The sequence below is a fragment of the Delphinus delphis genome, chromosome 14 (assembly GCF_949987515.2).
Source record: "Delphinus delphis chromosome 14, mDelDel1.2, whole genome shotgun sequence".
NCBI lineage: Eukaryota > Metazoa > Chordata > Mammalia > Artiodactyla > Delphinidae > Delphinus > Delphinus delphis.
In genome coordinates, this window is record NC_082696.1 from 41,091,297 (window position 1) to 41,113,176 (window position 21,880).

General features: G+C 36.1%; 1 protein-coding gene across 2 annotated transcripts in view; it reads left to right on the forward strand.

Moving 5' to 3' along the window:
* Positions 1 to 21,880, forward strand: part of MAN1A1 (mannosidase alpha class 1A member 1) — a 179,589-nt gene that overhangs the window by 87,557 nt on the left and 70,152 nt on the right. For both annotated transcript variants that reach the window (XM_060030030.1, XM_060030031.1), the window contains exon 5: positions 6,485 to 6,579. In XM_060030030.1, coding sequence (XP_059886013.1) covers positions 6,485 to 6,579 — 95 coding nt within the window. The remainder of the gene's footprint in view (positions 1 to 6,484; positions 6,580 to 21,880) is intronic.

The following is a 21,880-nucleotide window of genomic DNA, read 5'->3' on the forward strand; positions in this document are numbered from 1 at the left end:
AAAAACAAAACAGTTGACAAAAGTTCTCATCTAATTAAATTTATAAATTTAAAAAATGAAGTTCATAATGCAGTTTGACAAATACAACAAATCATTTAATTTAGAAAGACTTCAGTTTAGGGTTTTGATTAATTAAAGAGAGAATGCACAAGTTAGAAAGAGGCAGTGAAAGATGTGTACACACTGACATATAAGGGACTCACAGGGGAGATCCCTCCAGATCAAAAGAATTACGTGTATCTGAGATGGTATGAATCTGGCATTCACTTGGCTATAGCTGTCATCAAACCATCCCACATCAGAGCGTTTAATTAGGGGAATAGGGCCTCTCTGAACCTCAGTTTCCTTATCTGTAAACCAAGATTATTTAGATGACCTTTGATGTCCCTTCCAGCTCTAAATTTCTCCTGGATTAACTGTTTTTATATCTTTATTCAAATATTTAGAACTTTTAAGGTTCCACTCTAAATTGAAAAGCCAGAGTAGCTCAATAAGTACTTATTGGTTGGCCCACATTATGTGCGTTAATCAACTCAGCTAATGATATGTGGGTTATTTCAGTTATTTTCAGCCAAAGATATTTATCAGATCTACGGTAAAAAGCTGAAAGTTTTTTTTGTGCTGAAAGATTTATGTAGCAAAAATGAGTAATAGGTAAACTCTGCTTGTACTAATGGGGAATTAGTGTTTGATCTTTTAACAGTGAAGTTTTCAGCATGAGCATTTGAAGAAAGGCTTTGATATTGTACATTTCAAACCGAACCATGTCTGAACTGAAACTAGTTCTTTCCAGAACCATCTGTTCTTATTCATTTCTTCTTTCCTTACTCTTTGCTTTGGTGTGTAAATATTCTTGTATAGTTCTTCAGGGATCTGCAAACTAGAAAGGCAAAGAAAGCCATACATCTTGTTTACAGCCTTGTCTAATCCTGTCTGTAAGGGTAAAGTAAAAAGATAAAAGATTTATTTGGTAGGTTCTAAAATCTGAAGTTTTTTTAAACTTTTGATCAAAAACAGCAGTAAGACTGTGATGATGTTATTTAAGTATAATGAAAAGATACAGTTTAGGTATAGTCATTTTGAAACTCTTAACTTTAGACCGTAAAAGTTTTTATTTACACCTATTTATTCATTACATGCTTGAAAGATTATCTTAGAAGCTATTTCATAACATTTTACCACCCTTCTTTAAGCAAATTTTATTAGTTTTATTTTTTTCTGTGAATGTAATCAGAATCTCCATAATGCAGAATCTTTTTGAAGATTCCTTTTGGGTCATTAGATATCTGCCCATATCAAACTGACTGGTGCAAGTTGCCCAAAAACCCTACTCAGTTTTAATGGTCATTTTTTTAAAAATGAGTATGTCTTCTATTATCAGCACAGATTACATTTTTTACCTGTCATTTTTCATCTTGCCCTCTTAACTTTACAAAACCCACCTGCCAAATATAGGTACCAACAAACCCTGAAAACCAAGATTGACTAAGAATTGGGCGGCAAATTAGCACTTTCTGTCTAAAAAATTATGATAGTTTTGTTTTTTTGCCAGTCTCATTTTAGTACTAGCTTTGTGACTCCTGATACTAGTTTTTTCAGGAATAAATCAAAAGTAGAAATTATCAGCCCTGCTCTCCCATTTCACTGGGGAAGTTGAGAACCAGAAAAGTTAAGTGATGGGTCCAGGCCTCCCACTGAACCGTAGTAGAGCCAATCCTAGGATCCAAGTGCTGACCTGGGTCCAATGCTCCCTCCAGCATGCCTGCCCCATTTGAAGGGGCAGTGAAGTACCATTTAGTGTGCTTTTTGTGGTCATTTACTTTTGAGCACATTATCTAAGCTGTGCTAGTTAAAACTTAACTGCTCTTTAGAATGATTTGTGACATTTCTCCTTCATTCTTTTAACAATATTAACTTTGTTAGCTAGTTTGGAATTTTATTACTCACCATTTTGGGTAGAAAGATGCTCTCTTTGAGAATCTGGATTCCTCCTCCAAGTAACTAACCTCTTCGTGTCTCAAGAGGAGGTAACAATCAAATATTAAGAATTGAAATTGATTTAGGCCAACGTATGATTTCATTTAAAGCATCAATAGGTTAGTTAATGTTTTCATCCAAAAACTATTTTGTAATTGTGCCCAAGGTTGAGACTGCAGAATACTTGATATATTTATTTGCAGACAATAGAAACTCGTGGAATAGAATAGAACACTTTGCAAATACTAGAATATTAGTGGTTTCTCAGTACAGTGCTCCAGATATATTTATTAATATTTGATTGATTCATTCATTTATTAAATGAACATTTATTGAGTACCAGCTACTTTGCTGGATGCTAGAACAAGACAAAGTCCTGCCCTCATGAAGCTTACATCTAGTGGGGTTGTCAAACAATCAACAAACAAGCAAATAAGATAATTAGGATGTGATAAATAGTGGGATGGAAATAAGCAAGGTGATATATGATAAACAATACATGAGAATGGCCAACTTTATGTGGGGTTGTTAAGAAAGACCTCTCTTAAAAGGGGACTTTTAAGTGGATTCTTGAAGTTAAGAATGAACCAGGCATGCAAAGAGCTAGGGAAAGGGCATTGCAGCCAGAGGAAACAGCAAAGGCAAAAACCTCAAGATGGAAAGGGTCGCTGTTTCCTTCCTGTCTGTTAACTGAGATTATAAAAACTTCCCACCTACCACTCATAGGAATAATGTGGAGATATCAATAAATTTAATACAAAATGACCAAATTTGGGTTGGATATGTATAATAGACAATGAAGGAGAAATGGAGATTTTTTTCTCTACTTTTAAAGAAAAGAAAATTATTTGAGGATACAAGAGAATAACAGGAGAAAACATTGAGAGATCTGGATCTTGCCCTCTGTAATCAAATGCTGCATTTTGTGATGCCAGTTGTCAGTGTAGAAGTTCACAGAAGATAAAGATCTTGGCCTGGGGTTGGGACTTGATCTGGACCTTGGAGAATGAGTGAATTTGGATTGGCCAACAGGAGGCAGAACAGCGTGTTTCAGGATGAGAGAACTATGTAAATAAGTATACTAAGATGGCATGATACATGCACACAAAAGATAATTATGCAAGAAGATGGAAGTGTTAACTGACCTTGTTGTGGTAATCATTTCACAATATCTACATGTATCAAATCATCATGTGTTACACCTTAAACTTACACAATGTTGTATGTCAATTATATCTCAATAGATCTGAGAGGAAAAACATTTTTTAACAAAGATACTATGGTAGACTGAACCTGAATGAGTACTTGAAACCCTGAAGACTCAAGCTTCAGCCAGGATGGTCTTTGAAAAAATAGAAGATAATAGATGGTCTGATTCATAGAGGTCATTGAAAAGTCAGTAGATCATTTCTGACATGACATTTCATACAACAGAGGGAATTATTATGGTTTCTTGAATAAGAAAGTTGTATGGTAAAAAGAGAAATCAGATAACATAGATACAGATTAATGGAGACAGGAGGGGAAATCCTGGAGAATGGGAAACCAGGTAAGAGGACCTTCTTTGCTCTCATGCCCTTCATAGTACCTGGTGATGAAAATATGAATGGACTGTGCTTGTATCACAGAAAGGGAATGGGCTGTATATGTGATGTTGCCAAGAACTTTAATGTTGATGCTTAATAACTGAAGAGAGAAATCAGAAGTCAAAATGTGTGCTCTCTTGAGCCCCAGGGACTGGCTGACCAGTAGTGTCAGTGATGGAACTAGGGACATGTGCCTTGGACATTAAATGATTGATTTCACCTTGGATATCTTAAGTTCCAAAAGACAACAGGGTACCCAGATTGTGATGTGAGCACAGAAGTAGAAGTGCAGAGCTAGAGTCAAGATGGAAAGTTGAATTTGGGAATGCAATGATGCGAACTAAAGGCTTAGCTCTTGAGAATGAATGCTTTTGATGAAGAGTGTGTGTTTGAGGGTGGGGGAGGCATACATGTGCGTGCACATGCACACGCGAACACACACACACACACACACACACACACACACACACACACACACACACACACGTATTAGGTTGGCCAAAAAGGTCATTCGGATTTTTCCATAACATCTTATGGAAAAATCCGAATGACCTTTTTGGCCAACCCAGTATATTTGTCTATAAAAATACATATTCACGCACACAGAGAACCCAAGTAGAACGTACCAAAACAGCAGCTGGATTAAAGAAAAGAAAGAATTTCAGGCAGTAAATAGGGAAAGTTCTTGGGGAAATACCCTTATCATTTTACCATAAAAACTACCACTAACCTTTTAGAGTGATGACTTTGTGTCCTAAGGTCTTTAAATATAATAGTTCATTCAGTTTCTTTCCACAACCTTTAAAATAGCAAATGCTATTGTTATCCCCAATTTATAGTTGAGGAAGTTTAGGCACAGGTAGATTAAGCAGTTTGCCCAAGATTATACCCAATTTGAAGAAGTAGAGCTGAGATTCCAATAGAGGCATTGTGTTTTCAAAGCCTGAGCCCTTAACTCCCATGCCATATGGCTGTAATATTCATGATGGTGTTTTAATTACAAGTCTGACTTCTGTCCTATGTAAGTTTCTTGAAAAGGAGTTAATTAATTAACAGTTTTAAAAGTTGGGTGGAAACTAGAAAGTCAGCAGATGGCTGGGCAGTGATTGGATAATCCCTTACGGCAGAAGAGACCTTGGAATTCTGTAGGGCATGACAGAGACAGGAAAGGAAGAATATACCTTTTGGCTTATTTTCTTTCTCCTCTTCTTCCATTCACCGTTTGCTGTTGAAACAGGAAGTTGTCCACTTCAGAAAGAGTTATAATAATAACTCGTGGGGAAAAAATGGTATCTTTATTTTTTAGTTCCTTATATACTACAAATGTCTGTGTCCTCATTTGTATTCCAGGAATGCTAGTTTATCTAAATTGACTGCCAGCCAAATTCTTACATTAAAACTGATTATTTCCTCAACTTTCATTACAAAGTAAGAGTTAGATTCCAAAAGAGTAGGGTTTCAGAAACAGTGTCAATATCGGTATTACTGAATTCTCCTCAGCCCCGAAGCCCAGTGCCTGGATTTCTCTGTGGGGAGGCTTGGGTCTTAAAGAAGGAGTTAAGGACTGAAACCCCTTCCTCTGGACACACAAGGCTTCTTTGACAGTGGCTTTAATGAATGCTTTCCCTTGCTGGGAGAGGACTTTGCTTTCATTCTCCATGCTTTTCAGGGTTTCCCCAACCTTTCTCACATCTCCCTTGTTTGAGGAAGAGGCAGAAGCAATAGTAAGCTCCCAGCCCACCATGCTCAGTCATACAGTATGGCAAGGAGAAGGGACAAGGCTCCTGCTTGCTGCCACAGCTATAATGGGGAAAGCTGTAGCAGTCCTTCCTTCAATGAGTAAATTAACTTAGTGCTTTTCTTTGGACCTAAAACTGTGAAGGGATGTCATCTAATGAATCTTCCTAAAGCACAGTTCTGCTCAAGTGAACTGGCTGCTCAGAAACTTTCAATATTTTTCCATTTTAACAGGATAAAATTCTTAGCCTTACATTTATGAGCCTTCATGATTTGGGCCTATGCTATGTACACCTGACCTTATTTTCCAGTATTCCTCCTTTTTGTGGACAGGGAAGCTGACTTATTCCATTTTCTTCTGCAGGCCCCCGCTTGCCTGTGTCTGTGCTTACCTTCAGGGATGCCCCTCCACTCCCCCCGCCTCAGCCTGTCTCTAGCATTATTAAACCCCATTACACACTGCATACAATCCTCATCTAAATGCCGTCTCCACCATACAGACTTACTGAACTCACCTGAACTCCTAGGTGATTTTAAGTTATGCAGTCATTTTATCTGTGTTCCAGATACATATATGCATATATTGCCTTCTTTACTAAATTATTGGCAGAAATTTGTATCAAATTTAACTTTGTATCTTCCGTATCACCTACACTTAACGTAAGAGGAAGTTAAAACCGCACAGGGCTGAGAGGATGTATAGATTACTTGTAATAATATGTCTTTTTACAACTTATGCTTTCTCTGTGCCCTAGTAAATAAGTGAAGGCAGAACAGGACCAGAGCTCCTGATTTTCAATCCAAGACTTACTCACCAGCAACAGTGGTTCTCCCCTCTGGCTTGCACGTTGGAATCACTTGACACCACCTGTGGTGCTTTAAAAAATTCTCACCTGGGAGCCCCAAACCATAGAAATTAGAATCGTAGGAGTGCTACCCAGACATCAGTATTATTCAAACCTCCCTACATGATTCTTTGTACAACCAAGATTGGTAATAAATACTGCACAGCACAATGGCCCCTGGACCATTCTTACATTCCTAGGTAATTCTATTAATTTGAGAAACTTTTATTTTTTCATATCAAAAAAATTTTAAGTAGAAACATGCTCAATGTGAGATAGTAGAATAGCATATTTTGTTTTTCTTTCAACAGTAGCTCACTTAATTGTTTAACGTTTCAGATATTTCGAAAGAAAGCAGTGGAACTTGGGGTAAAATTGCTACCTGCATTTCATACTCCCTCTGGAATACCTTGGGCATTGCTGAATATAAAAAGGTAAAACTCTTCATTTTCGACAACATGTTTTAAGTTGACATATTCAAGATTGTGGTCTAACAAATAGACACCGGATGGATAATTACTTGAATGATGTTGGTGACTAACACCATTGGGAGTCTTGGTGTCTGTCTTTGTGTTGGAAGTTATTAGTGTTTTTCATTGTTCCGTGGCTTTAGATGGGTTCCCGTCGTGGGATCGAATGACCCCAAGAGAGGCATGCACACAGACATGATTCAAGGTTTTCACTGTTTCATGGGGATGTTGCATACTGTCTCCATAAATTCCGAGAGCATCCCATTATCTTTAAAATTGTCATCAAAACATTTCACTTTCAAAGAAGTCAATTCCTAAGATCACTTCCCTTCAGTTAAGCTGCTGGTCAGAGATATTGCAGAGATACAACATTTAGACTAATCAGGTCTCCCACACAACAAGTTGGTGTAACTGAGACTGGAGCACCTGACGCTGCTCACCCACAGTTGTAAGGAGGGAAGGGACTGCTCCATTGGCCCAGATCAACCCATCCTTCTCATCCCATTTGGGTGGAGAACCCTGGCATGCCAATTCCATGGCAGTGTGGCCCCAAGAAACGCCTGGGCCGAATAGACTTTCTGGTATTCTCCCCGGAAGTAGTTTGAATTTTCATGATAGCTTGAGCATTTTGTTAATAAACAATTTTATCTTAAGCTTCCTTCTTAACTCCTTCTTCTCCATAATTAATTAATTGCCTATATGTCTCTTTGTGATGATGGTGAGGATGACAATGATGACAGTTCTTTTGTCATCATAAAATATGAAAGTTTATTCTAGGTACTTTACCCATATTACCACATTTAATCCTCACAACAACTCAGTAAGGTCAGTACTGCTGTTATCTCTGTTTTACTAATCAGGAACTTGAGTCACAGAGAGACTAAGTCATTTGCCCAAAATCATACCATATGTAAACGGAGGAGCTAGAATATGTGCTTAGATGTTTATACACATATTGATTCATAGGCACAAGTTAAATGGCTTTCTTGTTTTAGAAATGGCAAGAGGATACACAAGGTGACTTGGCAAGATTAGTGCACATTTCTTCCTAATTATTTATTTTAGTGACATTCCTTCCTAAAATTAATCATGAAAAATCATGAAATTAATTGGCTAATAAATCAGTTAAATTCATGCTTTGTTTTCATTTGTATGTTATATATCTATACTTGAAATCACGCTGTACCTGTCTATAATTTTATATATGTATGTGTGTCTCTGTGTGTGTGCGTGCGTGCGTGTGTGTGTGTGTGTGTGTGTGTGTGTGTGTGTGTTTGGGGCAGAGGCGTGGGTGTTGAGGCAGTGAGCCAGGGAAAGTTCAAACCCCTGGGCCGTGTTAAACTGAGGTAGTTCTCTATTGCACATTGTGATATCTCAGGATCCATCCATTCTTCCCTTTGGACTCCTGCGGCTTTCTCTGTCAGCTTGGAGATCAGTGGCATGTGCTATGCTGTCTTAGGGTGAAAGTGGGCGTATATGCTTGGCTTGGAGGCAGTATGGTGTTGGGAGATCCGTGAGGGTTTTTTTTTGGCTTACGTAGATCACCTGTATTGCCTTCCATATCTTCATACTTTGTATTTATAGATAGTATTCTGACCTAGAAACTTCTCTGTTACTTGAGATAAGATCCAGTTATGAAAACACTGTGCACATTTAACACATTTTTCCTACTTACCCTCTGAGAAGAATGATATGGGCATAATAGTACACTGAGTTAATTGGTTATCAAGAGACCTGGTTCTAGGTATTTTATAGCTATTCTAGGTTTGTCTTTAGAGCAATCATTTTAACTCTCCAGGCTTATTTGTAAACTGGAAGTTAGGCTACTTAACTAGTTTTTTCTGTACCTTTTCATGTTTATTTCACTTTGAAATTCTGATGAAACACGGCCCTCTCCTCATAAAAGGCATATTCCTGAGTACACGTACTTTTACTCAGTTTCCAAAAGCTAACAGTACCATTGGAGTCCACCTAGGACCTAAGGGCCCCCCAGGTTTAAAATACTGGAGTGAATGATCACTCCAGCCTTCTACTCTAAGATGCTGTGGAGATAGTTCTTATTGCTTCCTGGAAGGTAATGGAATTAGATAAAGGCCTCCGAAAACTAATAGAGGTGCGGGCCTACATCTTTGCAAAAGCTCAGTTAGTTATTGTAAGGTGCTGATATCATTTAATTAATTCTAGCCTCTCTTGAAATCATCATAAGAAATTAGATGTTTTTAAAGCATATTTAACATAGTGTTTATTTTTTTACAGCCAAGAGGATTTTTTCCTTAGTTATACCTATCTTTGTGTACAGTGGAGATATTTTTCAGTACATAAAGGAGTAGTTCTAAAAACTATTCAGTATTGAATCTGCTGTTATCTTTTTTATCTGTATCTCCTGAAAGTTCATTAACTAGGGCTTTAACTTTTTCTTAAGACCTTATTTTAGGTTTACAGTATTTTACAGTATTTTACAGTATTTTACATTAGAACTTTTAATTTCAAATATTACAGGAAAATTATTTTGGATCAAAAATAATGTGCCATTTCATTTATGTATTCTCTGATATTTTCATGTTAAACTAGAGGAAATTAGGTGACCATTTTACAACTGACAGGAACACTTTTAACTTCTTCCTGGCAACCTGTATGAATTTTTTATTATATATTTTATCCACTCTCAATTCCATTTACTAAATGGCAGTGGCTTACCCAAATTTATGCAATAAACCTTGGCAAAATTAATAGTCATATCAACCCACTAAAATTCACCCTATCCCTTTGCCCAATCAAGTACTCTCATGGAATCCTTTCTTCTTCTAGCTGTGAAACTGATTTATCATCTTGAAGAATTTTCTCTAGGGGACAAAAGCAGTGTTTCATATTTAACTGCAATAATTAGATTTCAGGATGTGCTGTTGATGTCAACCTGTACATATATGCTGTTTTCTCTGAATCTCTGTATTTTCACAGTATGGGCCAGGGGACAAGGGACAGCTGGCATGGAGCTTATTTTCTAGTTTTCTGAAGCCTGTCACCGGTAGAAGTTTCAAAGGAGATGGGGAAAAATATGTCTGGCAAAATTATATTTTAATTAACTTCTCAGAATAAGGGAGTATCTGTAGATAGGAAGGATGCCCAAGAGAAAAAGGAAGGATGCCCAAGAGAAAAAAGTGCTCAAGGATGCTTTTTAGAATAGCTCTGTATTCACTGTTGACTGGCTTTGAAACTCTTGGCAATAATTATGATGGGGGAGGCAAATATGCTGTCTGTAATATAATTCTGCTCTTGTGCCTCAATTTTGAACATAGTTATGGAGGCTACTCTTCGCCAACACCTATATGTTAACAAAAATGTGAACTTACTGGTATTATCGGTTCACATTCCTCTAGTATTCAGGTTTTTGCCTAAAGATAATTGGTTTCTTTACCTTTTCTTTGTTAAAAAACAACAAAAAAAAAAAGCATTTATTTTAGTCCCTGCTGTGATGAAGTTTCTATGCTAGGTCCAGGTAAGATTTTCTGCTTCTTTTCACTTTATTTAAAAAGATAACAGACATGGTGTTTCTCTCAGGGTATTCATATTTACAGCCTGGTTAGTAAAGCAGAATATATATTTTGTATGTTATACACTCACTCATGTAATTGACAAATGTAAGGTAGTCTGTGCCAAGGAGAGATAATGAGTACTCACCAGGTTGATTTAAAGCAAGCAGTATTTTGAATTGGGGAGGTTTATGTATTTGGAGCCAAAACACCAATAAGCCAAATTAGATTTCAGTATTTGTGCAAACTGAGAATAGCAGAGAACCTAAATAATTTACTCATATCCTGCATTAGAAAGTCTGTCCCAAATCTGTTCAGAAAAAAATGTTATAACTATCTCTTCTGCTCCATCTATAATAAATTCTCAATTCAAGAGATGCTATATTAAGCTGTAAGTTAATTGAAATTATGAGTTGATAACAAGTGGTAATTTGACTGAACAAACACCTGGATGTTATACACAGTACCTGATTAGAGCAACATGCTTGCTTCACCAATATGACAGTAAAATGAAGATGCGTAAGTTACGTAATACCTCTGCTAAAAGGAAAACATTGCCTAGATTTAACAGATTAGATTTTGGTAGAACTCAGTTTCTCTAATGTGAAAATGTTAAAATTTGATGTCTGATCTTGTTACTACTATTAGCAAGAGACCCTATGCATTTTTTTTCTCCAACCTAAAGAAGAAAAATCACTTTTGTGGTTTGTAAAATCAAACATTTCACCACTTCCATAATTCTAGGTATAATTTAAGCCTAAGTAGAATATATATACTAATTTGGGGTTTTCTAAAGTGTGTTCTTAATTTAAAATAATGCGGTTAATATTCCCATTATTCATTTACATCACAGGGCATATAGTCTGGGCATTCCTAGTAATTACTCTGTCTTTACTATGAGTTAGTTTTAGCTTATACTGCTTTATCACTTGTTTCTCTTCGTGTATTTCTCTGAACTGACACCTACCTGGTGGTTATATTAGGTTAGTGGATCTGTCTACAGCACGTGATTTTATTGCACACATCAAGGAACGTGCTGGGAAGTGACTGATCTCTATTCTAGCTCTCATTAGTAAGCAAGGAGATGAACGAACCACAACTCCCTTACCTGTTTTTATTTCCTGCTTTGTAAAGCTTTATTTACCGACTACTCTAATTATCCAATGCAAATGCATACTATGTCATTAGTTACATTGCAGTGTGTATTATTATAATTAAATTGCAAATTGCTTTACTTTATCTGAAATGGGGTCTTAATTAAGAATAGTACGCAGCTTAATGTTTTCTAATAGTGAGAGATTATCCTGTATGAAGCATGTAGTATGTATATTGTAACAAACCCCCTTTTTGTGTTTTGTAATACTTTGGTGGTGTAAAATGCTTGAATATTAAATTATAGTTGATGAGTTTTAATAGACACAAAGTATGAAAGACAGTCTAATTAGGTTAAAATTTTTTAAAGTATTTTCCATATATCTCCCTGCATATTTACTTGACAGTTGAAATATAAACTTCTACATTTTTAAATTTGCTAACCATCTTTTAAAGTACCTGGTTTCAGATTTGAAAGAGGTGTATTATGTTTTAAAATGAAGCAGAATACAGTTCTATACTTTAACATCATAAGAATAATATAAAATTTATCAAGAAACAAATCTTCTGATATGAGAAGATCAAAGCTATTTAATGATTTGCTAATATTCTAAGAAGTCAAATAGTACTTAGTTATCCTAAAAATGTTCTGTAGCAGTTATATAGCCCAAATATAAAATCAGAGCTGCATCTTACAATTTATCTTTTATTTATATGTTTTATGGATCTGTTAAGAATTCAAAGATAAGTTCTACCAACTCTAGGGCTTCCCTGGTGGCGCAGTGGTGGAGAGTCCGCCTGCCGATGCAGGGGACACGGGTTCGTGGCCCGGTCCGGGAAGATCCCACATGCCGCGGAGCGGCTGGGCCCGTGAGCCATGGCCGCTGAGCCTACGCGTCCGGAGCCTGTGCTCCGCAATGGGAGAGGCCACAACAGTGAGAGGCCTGCGTACCACAAAAAAAAAAGTTCTACCAACTCTAGAAAAGTAAAAAAGAAGTTACAGTCTTTCCAAGTATTTTAAGCGAAACTGCTTTATGTGTTTATTTTTTCTGATTGGATACTTTATTATATTGGGTTTCCCTCTTTTATCTATTTTAATTCATTTGTCTATTTATACTCTTCTGGAAATAAAAATAACCATACTTTGAGGTTTTAAAACTGACATGCACAAAATTACTAATATCAGACATCAAAATATTACCACAGCTAAAGCTGCTACTTATTAACATTGTCAATATAACTCTTGGCCTTGGATAATTCACTCAATTAAGTTTGTCTTCTCATAAGCAAAACTAAAATAACAATGATTGTATCTATCCTGATGACCTCATGAGGCATTTTTGTGGAAATCTAATGAATTAATGTGTAAAAGAAGATTAATCATTGCAAAGTGCTATGAAATAAATGTAAATTGGAATTATTATTAATTTATGGTTTTGTGCTCAATATTAATTATGAAATTGTGTGTGTGTGTATAAAACAGTAAAATAGAACATAGCTAAAACTGACTTGGTTTTGATGCCTTTTTATGGTAGTCTTCTGTTTTTAAGCCACTCAGTGCTTCTAATCCATTCTCAAACTGGAGTCCCATTTTCCTCTGTCAGGAAGGAAGATGGTATTAGTAGAACCAGCTAGAAGTGTAGAGAGAAGGTATCCCCATAGTCCATATAGGATCGTGGTGGCTTCATGCTCCAACATATATTATTTTTAAAATTATTTTGAAATAAGTCTATAAGATCAAAACTCAGATTCCTCTCTCAAATTATATTTATTGGTGACTTATCTCTTCTAGAAATAAGAACTGTTCAACCCAGCAGGTTTAAGGAGACTATGAGGCAATAAAATGTAATGTTATCTTCCCAAGTCCCGCATGCCAGCTAGTGCTTAATTAATATGACACAAACCTAGTCTATGAAAACGTATATATATATTCTTGCTAGAAACATCCACGTAGCCCTGTTTTCTGGTTCTTAGGCTGTCCTACTTCTATTAAGAGTCTGACTGCTGTGGTTATTTTCTATCAGTGATTCTTAGCCTTCCCGGTGCTTTAGAATAACTGGTGCATTTTTTAAATATCATTGCTGCCTCTCTACACTACACTCAGTTTCATCTGGCTTGGAGTAAGGTCCTGGTATTTTTTTAAGCCTGTTCAACCATTCCAGTATTCATTCTAGGGTTGAGAATCACTGCTATGAATCTAGTATTTTTATCCTAAGGATAGCTGCATTTCTCTTCTCAGTTACCTTTGAAAACTTTTCCCTCCCCATTAATTGTCAGTTTAATTCTTGAAATATAGAAATATATTAGGCAATTGGTTTGAAAATACCCAGCTTTAATAGAACAGTGGTTCCCAACCTTTTAGAGTATGTATGTAAGAATTGCCTAGAGGGCTTGTTAAAACACTTATTGCTGAGCCCCTCCCGCAGAGTTCCGGATTGAGCAGATTTTTGGTCAGCCTTGATAATTTGCATTTCTTACCAGATCCCAGGTGATGCAGAGGCTGATTGATGCTTCTGTTCAGTGATCACACTTTGAGAACCATTGTAATAGAAGAAATGACTGAGCCATCCAAGCTGTTTAGATTCTTAAATCTCAGAGCTGCTCAACTCCAAACATCCATGGGGTGGAGGTGGGGGGGTTAGGGGGTCTGTTTCTGTGATTAATTTATTTTTGTTAATAATTACCCAACATTTTCACTTGTCCCTAAGCAGTTTGTTGCTTCTAGAAAACAGCTAATTCCAGACCTTAATTACCCAAAAAGAGTTTACATCTCCTTTTTTCCCTTGCAATATATAGTTTTTAATCCAGTAAGACTAGAAAGCAAAGTTTGGGTCATTTTAGCATAGAAGGAGAAAAAAGGCATTTTTAATTAAGGACTTCGGGGTGACTGTTAAGAAGAAGAGCTATTTCCATAAAGCCATTCTTGTTGCTTCAAGCAAAGCGACTTTATTAACAGCAGCTGGTGACCTGTTTTGTATCTGAGGACATTCCACAGCCCATGAAAAGAGGCTAAGGTTATCCTTCCACCAGAGGAAGAGAGAACCTAAGCTTCTTCCAAATCATTTAATCCTCTCACCAAGCTACCGATCACTGCGTCCATGCCAGGCACTTAGTAGCTTGACCAAACTAAAGGCATTTATTTATTGCAAGTGGACAATAAGGATGGCAACAGTTAATTTAAATGTACTTTGTGTATAGCCTCCTTTATTAAGACTTAAGGGACAAGTAATTCTGAGCAAAGGATGCTTTGCTGTTTCTTAGTCATGCGTTGTGAGGCAGAAGGAATTTGAAGAGCCTAAGGGCAGATGAACTGTTCCCTTTCTTCCCACTCCTCTGGTCATAATTGAACTTAATACCCAGGTAAATGGGGTTTTCAGTGTCCTTTGTTCTCTGGAGGAAGAAGCAGATCTAATCTGTTTCTGAACACAGACTCTAAGAGTCCTCATAACTTCTCCACACCACCCACTCTCTTTCTCCAAGAATCTCCATCTGCCACAGACCTCTTCTGCTGTACTTCTGGTAGGGGAGTGGCAGAAAAGTGATGTGTGAATAAACTGGTTATTTTACTCAACCATGGATTAGATATTGAAAAATATTTTTTGTATATTTTCGTAAGGTCCTGCCTTTATGGCTCAATTACAGCAAATGAGTAATTAAAGTGCAGTAACGTATCAAAGGTGGTGTGTAGGCAATTGAGAGACAAACTATCCCAAGAGGATTGCTTAAAGCCGTTAAAAAACGACTTGTGGTGTGTGGGAAGTCTCTTAAGAGGCCTTCCTCACTCTTCAACTTTTGGCAGATAGACTCTTGGTACAAAATCCATGGGATTGGATTGTTGAATATGACCATGACTTTCCCCATAGCATCCCCACTGTTTAAGTGGTTAACTCACCAGGAAAATTTTGTTTAAGGACGCATAGTTATTTGAATGCAACAAACTCAAAGTGCCTTTCATCCCAAGATTTTCAAATGCACAGAACTAATGTTTTACAGATTCAGCTTTGTTCACTGTGTTCACACAGTTGGGGGCAAATCAGCCTTGGCAATTTGAAATGTATTCTGTGTGAAGAACTTAGATTAGGAACAAGTCAAAACACATAATTCATACAGTGCCTTTACAGGTCAGCAGTGGAATAATTTTTTCAAGGAGTTACAATCCCAGGTTTTTAATGAAGCAGCAATCAGTTTTCCTGTGATGAATCTCAAGACCAGGCTCACGTTGTTAGTGTGGGGCAGACCTTTCAAATATCTAATAAAGTTTAATCTAAAAGCTATGAAATTGTTTGAATAGGTGTTTGAAAATCAGCCTAGGTCTCAAGACACTTTCTCAGCCTTTATAATTGTTAATCATTGTAAATATTCAACTAACTACTTTGAATCTTTGAGTCGGAATTGGAAGGTCAATATAAAATATTTATGCTGCAGCCAATAATTTTTAAAGACCTCACAATCTCCTTGGGTACGTGAACCACTCATGTTTCCTGCTTATGTAGTAATAGCTGTAGTTGAACTGTTCTGAAAACTGGGATGAACAATTATTGATTGCAGTCTCTTTTATTAACTGGAAAAAGAAAAGTGATGGAGCAGTAGTAAGAATTAATTGTAATTTACTAATCTGGAAATTAATGTGCAGCTGGGCATGAGTAGAGGCAGTGCAATCTGGTGATTTAGCAATCATGACAAATTGTCTTCATCTGTAAGGTGTAGAGTTGCTAGCTTTCCATTATTTGATTTTTAGTAACAGACCCAGTTTTAGGAAGACTTTATATGAATGCCCATGTTGCCGTTTTATCCTGGAGTCTGGCATTATTAATTAACTCTCATTCTCCCTCTTTGGCATGTCATGCTATAGTTTCTATGGAACATTTGTACAAAACAGTGATTACTGGTAATTGACCTGCATATGTTGAATAATCTTAAGATGCTACTGAGAGTTTAATGTACCTTGTAAATTGAGAGGCTTCCAATTAAGTCGAGTTCTTAATCACTTTCAAAACTAATCAAGTAATAGGACATTAGTAAAGCTGTTATTGACTTAATTGTGACAAATTAATAAACAGACCCAGTATAATTACTATAATGGCTTTATCAGTGAGCAGTTTTCCAAAATTTAAGCATAAGTCTGTTCTACTCCCTGGAAGTACAATAAAAGTTGCATACGCTGTTTTAAGGTGCGTATCATTCCTAATGGCTATGTGTGTGTACATTATACAAAGAGCTTGGATTTTTTGTGTTTCTTTCTTCTAAAATATGATTACATTTATTTCAAAGGCCAGTAAATCTACCTGCCAAACCCTCTTAAAGCATATGATTTTCTAAATGATCGTCTGTATGGGCTGGACAAAACTATTACACATTCTTGTGTTCTCTTATCTCTGCTTTTCTATGCCTTGTGCCCTTGGGTTGGTGCCCTCTCTCCTCAGGGAGCTACGGAATGTCCTGTCCCACTCTCTCTGTTCCAAACTGCTGTCAGCATAGTGATTTTTTATACCTGGTTGGCATTCTGCAAATGGACTTTGGAAAATAAATGAGTTCTGAATTACAGATTTGCCATAAGTTTTTAAGTATCTGACAGTGCCAATTCCTATAACTTTGCTGATTGTAAGTATGTAAGAAAATGGCAGCAGAAAGAACAGGAATATAAGTCCTGCTTCCACTACCTTAAGAATAGTGTGACAAATACATATTTATTTCTCAAAATACATCAAACCATGTGTTTAAGATGCTGCGTTTTATTGAATATAACAATATTAAAAAATAATGTGATCACATCTCTTCTTTCTCTCAGCCTTGGTTTCCTCATTTGTTAAAGTGAGATTAATAAATAGTATCAATTTTACAAGGATAAAGTTTATGACAGGTCTTTAGAAATTCAAGAAGTTGGGGGTCTTTTAGATGCAAAAGAGCAGATCACTATGGAATTTCAGGAACCCTACATCATTGTGGTAGCCATCCATATCACCTCTGTTTAAGTTAGGAGGGAAGAATGGCTTTTCAAGTAAAGAATTGTGTTTGTGTTTATGTGTGTGTGTGTGTATAATATGTATACACACATCTGTAATTCTAACAAGCCTCCTATGTGTTCAGTTTATAACTCATAGTCTTCCTCAAACAAAGGAAACATTATAGAGGCCTCATAGTAATTGTCATCATCTGGAACAACAAAGGGAAGTACACAGTGGAACTGCCCAGCTGAAGAAGGGTTATTTTTAAATTATTGGGATACCATAAAATAAGGACTAAAGTTGTGGCAATTTCATTCACTATGAGGTATAAAAATTATGGTTCCTGAACTTAACAGGAAGAATTAATGTTAACACTGTATAAATGCATCACTTTTAGCCATTTATTTACATGCAATTACCATAGCTAGTTGCATGATAGAATTTGTACTGCACAATTATATCAGGACAAGTCCATGGTTTTTAAGTGTTTTTGCTGTCTTATCAGTAAATTATTTTTGAGCACTTACCCCAGAACATGTATTTTTATTTATAAATTATATATATATGTACCACTGTATTAATATGTCATGATCATTTTAAAACACTCAAAAAATTGTAAAAGGATAAGATATAGATGAGGAAATAAAATTTCATTAAGAGTAAATGAATGATATTTTTAGTGTGAGCTGTATTTTTTTTAAATTTCATTTTAATGCTTGTGATACAGTAAGTGATTCCAAGGTCTTGTTCTGTGTTTATTTCAAAACTTGGTTTGAATTTTGTCCAGGTGGAAAAGATAAAAAGTTGTGTTGATGAGAGAAGTGTGGTATTAGCTGATCTTCTTAAAACATGATGCTTGCTTTAAATCCTGTTCTTTAATTATGCAAAGAATATTCTTGTAACTCTGCTAGAAAATTTCAGTCTTCCCTGATATCATCATTTCTTCTTACAAACTAATAGAAAATAAGAAAAGCCTCTGGAACTCTTCCTTTGGAAGATTTTAAAACAGGATAGGAAATTCCATTCTCAAGTTTGATACAAATATGAATTTTAAAGGTGAACCACATTCATGCATATTTTCATAAACATCCAATTTCAAAATGATCTTTTCTTAGAGTTTCTTTCGAACTCAGATTTCTTTTTTAAATTCTTCTTAAATTGTTACCTTTATCTTCAAATGATGGGTTAAGCATGCTTTCTTTCTATTTCTTCTGTTTTTCTTTCTTTCTTTTTTTTAATTATCTGGTAGGTAGCATCCTACCCACTTGTACCAGAATACATCAGCAAATAGGGACACATTTCTTCTGTGAAATGTCAACTCTTAATTAAATACTTTGCCTCAGGACAATCAGAAAAATCTCTGTTCAGTGCAGAATATTTGTGTAGTCACTCTCCATCCCTTTACAAAGTGTTATAATATTGTAATTTTTCTACTGTGTAGAGGTCTTGGATTTTTAAGTTAACTACATCAATGACATTCTGTGCTTATAAACCCCAATACATCCGAAGTCGCTGAAAGCTGTAGAACAAGTGAGGGTTCCACTGCCAACCTCTCCTCACTGTGTAGTCTCTACAGGAACCTCTGGGTGTCTTATATGAAACCTTTTACATAAGCACCAAGGGAGGGGAGCAGTGTATATCTGAATATTTAATTTAATAAAGCTTTTTTCTTTTAGATAAAAAAGTTTAGAAATAGCAGCTCTGATAGTTTCTTCCTGCACTCTAATTAAGAGTCTTGCATTCTGTCTCAAAGGCTACTGCCATAAACAATAAGTATCTAAATGTCATTTGCCTTTATCAAGCCTGGACCAATGTCTTATCATTTGGCAGTTTATAATGGGCATATTGTCTTATTATATTTAGTGGACTTTGATCCTGTTTAGATTACTCTTGAGAATATTTTTTAAATTGGTTTCGAGGGAAGTTCTAAATTACTTTTAACTAGATATAAATATTATAAGGCTACATAATCTTGTGGTATTAATTTTCTCCACTTTAAAGTGGGCCAACCATGGAAGTTTGCCTTAAAAAGTTGTTAATTAGATCAAGAGCTTTTCTTAGGTGAGTTATTGGTTTTAAGATGAAATAGGTCAGAAAGTGCTTAAAGGCATTAATCTTTAATACTGATTGGGTATGCAGTAAAGTGGCTGAGGGTGTTAGTCTATACTGGAAGAGTGGTATTTTAAAATGAACACCATATTTAGTGCTAGTATCCTAAATTTTTGCTAGATTCAGAGGACTTCAAATTACAGAATTCGCTAATTTATGTTTCTGAGGCTTATGACCAAGAGATGGTGATTTCATACTTATATTTTAAAAAGAAGTTTCAAAAACCGGAATTTATGGATTTATAAGAATAATAAACTTGCTTTTCCAGTTTTTCGAAAGACAGTAAAGCCTAGGGTCTCTTTTCCAACTAAAGATGCTACAAAATACATTTATTATTTTGTTGATCCTAAAGGAAAAGATATAAAGGGGACGAGATGGGAAGCAAGAGGAAGTATGAGTGCACAAGCTACAAGCAGCCAGACAAGCTAATATTAATGCCTTATGCTTCTGCAATTCTCTGTAGTCCACAGAGGAGTTCCAAATATATGTATATTTCACATTTTTCATTAATTTGATTTAATCTAGTCTGGCACAGACATAAATGTCCAATTCTGTAATTCAGATTTCCTTTTGGAATAGTTTGGAACAGTTGCAATGAAAAGAAATAATTTTATGCTTTAAAATTTTTCGGATCCCTGGCAGAAAAACAGGGAAGAGAAAACTGTCCTAATATTTTATTGCCATTATAGGCTATCACCATGTTCGTCTCTTTGTACTATATCGATCATTCAGCACTTCCAGGTTATTAAAAGTGTTTTAAATGAGTATGGTTGAATTCCACATGCCTCCCAGAATGAAATTTCACCAGTACCCTTCGGTTAGAACTATACCTTTTGTTAAACCCACTTTCACTATTTAAAGATAAAAATAGATGTAAACAAATAGACTCTCCTTTCTAAAGAGTTAAAAATGGAAAATTATGTGCCTAGCATCTTTCTTATCTGGGTGAAAGAGCTAGGATTATGTAAATCTTCCCTCTATTCTCTCTTTTAGAATAAAGAACCTGAATTCCTTTTTCTTCTTTTTTGGGGAAGAAGAAAAAAGATTTATTTTGCAAGTAGGATCAAATGAGAAACAGATACAAATTTTTTGATAAAAATTACAGATTATATTTTAAGCCTTTCATGTAGAACCTGAATTCTTTTAAACCTTTTTTGTTAGAAACAATTTTTCTTCTTTCCTACCATCTTAATTACTCTTCTACTTCTGTATTTTCTCCTTATCTTTGTGATAATGTCAAAGTGATCAAAATTTGACACTGTATTCATTAAGAGTCTTAGTGGTATAGGAAAGAGTGAAAGTGTTTTTCTGTGGTTCAGTCTCCCCCTGCTTCCTTTAGTACTGTGGCCAGGCCCTCAATGCAGTGAGAGAGGCCTTTGTATCCTCTCTTGTCTTGTCTTGACTCTTCAAGGCATCAATCCTTCTCTCTTCATCTTTCACACAACCTACTTATCCACACCTCATCCTCCCCACTCTGCAGAGATGTTAAGATATTCTCCTATGAGCCTTCTCTAGATAGAAACATCTGGGTATTCTACTGTTAAGTCCTACGTTTGTGGCGGTAACCACCCTTTAATCCAAATCTCTAACCCAGTCCTCACTACGGAATGTACTCCCTATATCCTGCTGAGTGCCAGATAGCTCCTAAACTGAACCTGTCAAAAGTCGTCTGTATGATTTTAATCCCCAAACCAGTGTCCCTTTCAGACTGACCTTTTGTTACACCAGTAACCTCAGTTCATCCCGAGGACATTTTGAAATACTTTTCCTGATACCTAGTCTGTCATCAGATCCTATGTACTTCATTCCCATAATATTTCTGACTCCTCTCACAGCCAGGCTTCTTTGCCATTCTCATTTCATCCCCGGGTTCTAGCCCCTGTCAGTTCAGTTCTTGTCTGGAGCAGTAGCTTTGGAAATATTCTCCCGGCCGCCAATTTCTCTACCCTCCAATTTGACTACATGCATGTATCTATTATAGCTAGAGTAATGTTCTCAAAACATTATCCTTCTGCTCTCCACACTTTCTCCCCTTAGTCAAGAATCTTTAACAGCTTCCCAAGAGCTATAGGGCTTTTCTTCAAATAGGCATTGTGCTCTCAAACCCCCATGTTCATGCATATTCATTCAGCCCCTTTGCTGGAAGGGCCCTCTTACCCCCAACAAAACTCTGCCATTTAAAAAAAAACTTTATTGAAGTATAGTTGATTAACAACGTTGTGTTAATTTCTGCTGTACAGTGAAGTGAATCATTTATACACACACATATATATATTCTTTTTCATATTCTTTTCCATTATGGTTTATCGGAGGATACTGAATATAGTTCCCTGTGCTATATGGTAGGACCTTGTTGTTTATCCATTCTATATATACTAGTTTGCATCTGCTAATCCCAAACTCCCAATTCATCCCTCCCCCACCTCCCCTCCCCCTTGGCAGCAACACATCTGTTCTCTATGTCTGTGAGTCTGTTTCTATTTCATAGATGTGTTCATTTGTGTCATCTTTTAGATTCCACATATAAGTGCTATCATATGGTATTTGTCTTTCTCTTTCTGACTTACTTCACTTAGTATGATAATCTCT